Source organism: Centrocercus urophasianus, unplaced genomic scaffold (genome assembly GCF_019232065.1).
Source record: "Centrocercus urophasianus isolate 14NV4802_14NV808 unplaced genomic scaffold, USGS_Curo_1.0 seq_786, whole genome shotgun sequence".
NCBI classification, from domain to species: domain Eukaryota; kingdom Metazoa; phylum Chordata; class Aves; order Galliformes; family Phasianidae; genus Centrocercus; species Centrocercus urophasianus.
Window position 1 is genome coordinate 7,476 of NW_024885406.1, and position 7,442 is coordinate 14,917.

The 7,442-nt window shown below is 46.4% G+C and overlaps 1 protein-coding gene across 1 annotated transcript in view; it reads left to right on the forward strand.

Moving 5' to 3' along the window:
* LOC122171050 (polycystic kidney disease and receptor for egg jelly-related protein-like) overlaps positions 1-7,169 on the forward strand; it is a 7,841-nt gene extending 672 nt beyond the window's left edge. The window contains exons 3-4 of the mRNA XM_042838381.1: positions 416-1,794; positions 2,398-7,169. Coding sequence (XP_042694315.1) covers positions 416-1,794; positions 2,398-7,037 — 6,019 coding nt within the window. The 3' untranslated portion in view covers positions 7,038-7,169. The remainder of the gene's footprint in view (positions 1-415; positions 1,795-2,397) is intronic.
* Positions 7,170-7,442: the final 273 nt, after the last annotated feature.

Consider the following 7,442-nt stretch of genomic DNA (forward strand, 5'->3'; position numbering starts at 1 on the left):
TCTGTCCCTGCGTAGAGACAAGCTCGGGAGGAGGATAGAGGGGAGTATCTTGGAGCCAGTGTATGGCATCCTAACATTCCCACAGAGTGGGACAGTTCTGCTCTGTGTAAAGGCCCTGACTCCTTGAAAGTCTGTTAGATGTATTTTGCTTCTGCCGCTCTAATGAACAACCTCACAGTATGTCTCCTAGTTCAGAATACTGTACCCATACTGGTTAGAACATTCCAAACCTATTGCAGCTTTGTGAGAAAGTGTTTGTTAGGTAATTCGGTAGCCATGTTCCTAATATATGTTCCTAAGATGTATACGGTATTCTTACTTTCCACATCAGTTATTTCTAAGGATATGTTACAGCTTAATTCTTTAGACCAATTGCACTTTTCAATGCTCAATGCAGAAACAACTCTTTCCACAGGTACCGGCCAGCCCCAGGAGCGACAGCGGAGGCAGAGAGCACAGAGAGGCAGCCTGCCTCCCCGCCGCACTGCCGCTGGTACCTGAATTGGGGTTGGGTGAAGAACACCTCCCTCTGGTCAGGGCAGCTCACGCTCCAGTCAGGCCTCTCCCTGGGAAGCGCTCTCTGGCCGGTGGCCTCCAGTCTCATTACAGTGCAGTGCTCATCTGCCTCATGCGCCGCACCCGAGTGCCTTTATCGCAACTTGAGCATCGAGATGTCAGCAAGGTGGGCTGCCCAGAAGAGCTCACACACATACCGTGATGGCACGAGAAGCGCCGCCTGCTTGTTCCATTGCTCTGCTTTCCCCGGGGATCCTGAGAAACACCAAGGGTTCGTGGCAAAAGTGAGCAGCACCCGAAATGGACTGACACCGGCTCTCCCAAGCGTCAGGGATGACACTTCAAAAGCAACAGAGCTGGCAGTGCTTCACCAGGAAGCAGCCTGCAAATTAAACTCGGTTACAATTCAAAAACCTCCTCTTCATACCTCTGTCATACGTCAGAAAAAGGGGACAACGTTTTACCTGTATGCCAGAGTGCTAGTGGACTGCAACCTCCACGTGTCCATAAAGCCTCAGTGGATATTCTATGCTGTTAAGGACATGAAAACTAATCCAGACTGGGACCAACCTTTAAATATATCAGCGATGCACGGTGTCAACACAGTACAGCTAACGGTTCCCAGCTGGACCTTGGATTATGGAATGTATCAGGTCTACTTTACTGCTTCAGTATATGTGCTCGGGACCAAAAGATCCTTCAGTAAGACAGACAGGGTTTTCATAGAGATAGAGAGAAGTGATCTTGTGGCAAGTATTGCAGGAGGCAACTTCCGGACAGTGGGCTTTTTTGATAATTGGACTCTCGATGGCTCCGTGTCCTACGACCCCGATTCACCGGAACGACTAAAGGGACTCACGTTTACTTGGTACTGCACTAAGAAGCTATTGGACTATGAAAGCATGAGAATCAGTGCGGGAAATAAATGTCATCCAGCCCAGAGGGATTTGAGGTGGCTGACGTCTTCAGGGGCTGTTCAAGTGCTAGCACCGGAATCGCTCCCGGGAAACACTGTCTACCACTTCCGTTTAGTCATTCAAAAGGATAGAAGACAGAGTTATGCCGACCAAAGCGTAAACGTGCAGTCTGGCTTCTCACCTCTCCTGGATGTGGCGTGCCTTGAAAACTGTGGCAGCGCTGTAATTCCGACAGAGAGGTTTACGTTGTCAGGCAAATGCCTCAACTGTCAAACAAGCAGCCAGCCAGTCCACCACTCATCGCTTTGGATGGAAAATTCTTCAGAAATTAGCTTTGACTGGTCTTCCACAACCTCAACAGGTGAGTTTGGTGCGTACCTTTCTATACATGCTCTGACTTTTACCAGTACTGCAGATCAATCATACATACTGCTACTACAAGTGACTACCTGGGGCGGTAGGTCATCCCTCTACAGATATGCATTTAAAGTAAACTCTCCACCCAGGGCTGGCAAGTGTAGCGTCAGCCCACACCGCGGTACAGCTTTCCTGACAAAATTTGTTGTCCAGTGCAGTGGATTTTCGGACAGCAACTTACCCCTGACTTACAAAGTCATAGTAGCTTCCGACGTATCCAAAACTGCCAAAATTAACTCGGTGGAGGACAACACATTTGGCACAATTGTGTACTTTGGCTACCAGCCTAGAATGCCTCCATCTCCCCTCCCAGTTGGTGTCCCCTCTCGGAGGTACGCTCTGACACTGTACGTTCAAGTGTGTGACTCTCTGGGGGCGTTTACCCAAGTGAGTCTGCATGTCAGAGCACAGAACCCAGTGAGAAGTCGACCGCTAGCTGTTGTGTTTCATGAACTGTTTGCCTCAGTGAGTGGTTTAAGTGCGCCCATGACAGCTTATCTCCAGACCGGAGACTATTTTAATGCGGGTTATTTGGCTTATCTTGCAGCTTCTGTCCTAAACTACATCGAAGCCGCACCAACACTCCCAATACCCAAGGCTCAGTTGAGGGAAAGCCTGCTTAAGGCAGCTCTGAATATTTCGGTTGAGAGCACGATGGAAATTAACCAAGTGGTAGCGTCTCTTTTTCAAGTCACAGAGCAACCTGAGGAAGTGAATGCTCGATCGCAAGAGATTGCCATTACAAAACTGACTGAAGTAACCGGGGTGTTGAAAACACAGAGGAATGAGAGCCGCTGGTCTGAACAAACAGAAATTCAGACCACTGGAATTCTAAAATGCTTGTCCAACATCCTAAGCGCTGCTCTTCTGCGTCGCAGGAAGGTCAATGTTAGTGCAGTCACGCAAGTCTTCTCCATCATGGAAAACTTAACTGAGATTGTTTTCCAAGGCAAAGTCCCTGGGGAGGAAGACACTGTCATGGAAACCAGCAACTGGAAAATCACTTTGATGAAGGACGAAAACTGGGATGTTGCAAATGCTTTCTCTACCACAGAAGCCTGCAGGAATTGTTTCTATCCAACACTAAAAACTGGAAACTCTTCAAGGTTGTCTTACAATGCCGTCATTTCCACTGCCCTGTTTGAGTTTGATGAAAACCCTTTCCCTTGGTTGAATTATACTTCAGGAATTGCAACAGCCATCTTGGGCTTCAAAATGGCAGAGGCCAAGGCTAATGGGGATCTGCTAGGGATCCTGCCTGAAGAAGCAAACGTCCTTATTGCTAGGAAAGATACCAAATCATTAACATTTCAGTTAGCAATGGGACCTGATAAAACACAAACCTACACAACCGGAGGATTTAGTCTGGAGGTGAACAGAGATACCAAGATCATATACATCCAGATCCTGACCAAATTAGAAGTGGCTTTCCAGGTGCTCGTGTTCACTGGCACTAATGTCACTCAGAATTTTCCCATCGCCTCTTTTGATGCTTTTCACAACATGACAACGGTGGCAAGCAAAACCAAGGCAGTGGATGAAGAGTGTAACATCAAGGCTCCTTACATCATCTGCCTCACCGAGTCAGTGCTGAACGTCGCAGCTCAAGGAAGCGGTGCTCAGAGTCAGAACATTTCCATCGTCTTGCTGACCCCCTACATCACAAGGTATCCAAACATGAGGCTGGTGAGCATACACACTTTTAGCGATCACTGCTTGTTTCTGGGGGGAGTTCAAAATCAGTGGAGGGAGGACACGTGCAGACTTGGTTCCCTGACCAACTGGCAACGGGTACACTGTGTCTGCAGCATGAAGCGGAGTCACAGGAGCCGGTCAGTCCTCACTGCTTCAAATACATCCACATTTGACATCAAGTTCCTGGCAGCCAAAGTCATTGTGACCCCCAACAGAGTAGATCTCAAAGGAAACCTAATAGCGGACATCCCTAAGAACCCCGTGACCCTTCTAACAGTGCTCTTCATTTTTGCAGCCTACTTTCTTTTGTCTCTCTGGGCCGTGCGGAAAGACAGGGCTGAGATGGTCAGCAAAGACAAAATTATAGTTCTGCCCGACAACGACCCCTTTGATAAAGTCAGCTTTTTGGTCACTTTGTACACCGGCAGTCGCTGGGGAGCTGGAACCAGCGCAGATGTTTTTCTTCAGCTCATCGGCCAGAACGGCACAAGTGATATCCACTGCTTGCGGCATCCACAGTTTCCTGCTTTCCGTCGAGGAAGCACTGACTGTTTTCTCTTGACTACGAAGGAAGACCTGGGAGACATCCGCGCCTTCAGGGTCTGGCACAACAACAGAGGCCCATCGCCAGGCTGGTTCTTAAGCAGAGCCAAAGTTGAACACGTGTCCGCTCGGAAGACCTGGTTCTTTATGTGCAGGAAATGGCTTGCCCTTGACAAGGGAGATGGCTTACTAGAAAGGACATTTTCCGTCACCAACCCAAAAGCACCTCTATCCAGAAAGGATTATTTTTTGATTGATCTGGCCAGTGGTCTGAAAGAGGGCCATCTATGGCTCTCCGTTTTTGCTCAGGTTCTCACTGGCACTTATAGCAGGCTCCAAAGGTTATCTTCCTGTCTAACAATATTATTATTAAACCTGTCTGTTAACATTATGTTCTTTAGTGCTGACAGGGATGAAGAATCTCCAAGACACCTGAGGTACTTGAGATCAATTGCCATAGGCATTGAATGTGCTTTGATTACAGTACCTGTGGAAATGATTATAATGGCCTTATTTAAGTATTCCCAGAAGAACCCAGAGAGAAGTCTAACTCTGCTTCCTGGGAATCTTAAAACCTGGAGAGTACATTTGCAAAAAAGGAAACGTTCAGAAACGTCAGCACAATCTGGTAGCATTAGTTCCCCGGAGAACGTTGCTGCTCACAGCGATTCTCAGGGCCCGACGCATAACTTGAGGAGAAGAAGAACTGAGGGAAAGACGAGAAGCCAGGGAGCTCCCCAGAACAGCAGTAACTGCCCAGTTTCTGAAGGAGGTGCAAGTACCGCCGGAGACAAGGAGCAAACAGGAAAGAATTCCCGTCCAAAGGTTAAGGCCAGGCAGAGAAGAGTACCGTCAAATTCCAATTTCAGCAATAACGGCGCAAAGGAAGCAGGTAACTTGCAGGAAGAAAGCAAGCTACTCAGCGTTAGCTCTGTGCCTTTTTGCAAGAGACCACCCATAGTTTGTTGTTGGTGGTGTGTCTATCTCTCGTGGGTGTTAGTGATAATTGTAAGTGGGGTATCGTCATTTTTCATTGTACTGTATGGTCTGTCTTACGGCTACCAGACTTCGCTGGAGTGGCTTTTAGCGTCGGCAACTTCCTTTATTCAAAATGTGTTCTTTGTTTCAATCATAAAAATCAGTTGTTACTCAGCTTTGAAAACAGTTCGTCCAAAATACTGTGAAAACATTCCATGGTTTACCCAGGATCTCTCTTCTGAGATTAAAGCAGAAAAGGAAGCAATGAATGAAGAAGAGATGCGGGAGAAGCACTTCAAGCTTGCCCAGATCAGAGACACCAAGCAGTACAAGCCTTTAAAAGATGGGGAAATTGCAAAGATGCTGGAAACGGCAAAAATTAAAGTCAGGGCATTCATTTTCATAAAAGATGTTATCGGTCACCTTGTGGTTTTAGCAGTTGTCTTATGTTTTGCTTATTCTACTGAGAACACTAACAGTTTCCACTACAACCAATTTATTCGGAACCAGTTCTCTCCCAGACTCCCTGCTGTGGTTAAGCTGGCAGATATTTACACGTGGGTGAACGACACCTTCTTGCCTTTGATCCACAACGACGTTCAGCCAACTTTTCTTACCGACAGCTCATCCAAAATCATCGGTTTGCCTAGGATGAGGCAAGTGCGGGCTAAAGGTACTGAGAAAACGTGTTTCCACCCTCACAGCTTTGTAAATAAATTTGTAATCAGTAAAAGCCACTGCCTTCACAAATACGGCAGGGACCTCGAAGAGAAAGGTGACTATGCTGGCACGTGGACAAAAGTCGCCAACCGTTCTTTTTCCGAGGAAACCAGCAGTTACCCTGGGTTTACTTACCAACCAAACAGGGCTCCCTGGACTTACTTCTCATACGGAGATCTGCACACATATGGACCAGGAGGATACACGTTTTACTTTTTCCCTGAAGAAGGAAGACGTAATTCAACAACAAGGCTGGATTTGCTGCAGGAGAGCAACTGGCTTGATGAAAAGACCTGGGCTGTGATCATCGAACTGACTACGTTCATGTCTGATGGAGATCTCTTTTGCAGCATTTCAGTCATATTTGAACTGTCTGATTTTGGGATCATAAAACCAACTTTGTCAGTACACTCATTTGCTGTCCCCATTTTCCATCAGCAAACTAAAGGTCAACAATTGTTTTTCCTAGCTGCTGTTGCCTTTCTGCTCATGTACGTTGCAGATGGCCTCTACAGCATGGTCCAAGGAAAAAAAAATATTTCCAGGACAATCAGCTTCATCTTAAAATTGGCATTCTTCCTGATTGTTCCTTTCCAGGTTTTAAAGTTCAAGATGGGAGCTGATATCGTTCATTTTTTCTTACTTTATCCAAACGATTTCATTCCTTTTCATGCAGCTTCTCATCTAGATCAGAATCTAAGGAATACTTTGGGCTTTTTGGCATTTCTTGCAGTTTTGAAGACACTAAAGTATTCTCAATTGTTTTATGAGGTGCGTCTGGCTCAGAGATCAATCTTGGCAGCCCTTCCTGGGATCTCCTCAATGGCCTCTGTGGTGGTGGTGTACTTCTCTATCTTTATGGCTCTTGGCTACCTTGTGTTTGGCCAGCATGAATGGAATTACAATAATATGATTCACTCAGCTCAGACCGTATTCTCTTACTGCGTGTCTGCTTTCAGAGATACTGCATTTTCATCCAGCAGGCTGATGGGTGGTTTTTTCCTCACCTCCTTCCTGCTGGTGATGACCTGTGTTTTGATCAACCTCTTCCAAGCTGTTATTATGTCTGCCTATGGAGATAGGAAACAACTTGTCTGTGAAGAACCACCTGATGAAGCAAGAGCGGTTGCTTTCCTCCTGCAAAGGATGAAAAAGATGCTGTGTTTTCCAATCTGTAGAACGGCCAAAAGAAGTGACCCCAATCTTTGCCACGGTGTGCCCAACGGGCAAGCTGAGAAGAGAGTTCAGTGACATTCGGGCCTTGAGAAAAGAAAAGCAAACGGGGAAAAATGGTTTGTCTTGTAATAAGAGCAAAGCAAGATACTATTTTCCAGACCACCTCTAGTCTGTAACGCTTGTGTTTCAAATAAATGTTTTAAATTATTTTCTTGTGGTTTTTTTTTTCCATGGATTTTGTAGGATTTAAACTTTTGTTACTGAGATTTTCTCAGCAGAGACAAATTGTGCGGAGGATATTTTGCACCCATTTCAGCAGCACATGTTGCTGGGGTGCAGTCTGCTGACCCAGCAGGGAAGGTAAGCGCCCAGCTAGTTGGTTGCTCACTGCCTATACAGCAGGATGGGCAGGGAATTGGAATGGCAAAGTAAGGAAAAAACAACACGTGGGTTGCAGTCTGTGAAAGAGGATTTCCGAAC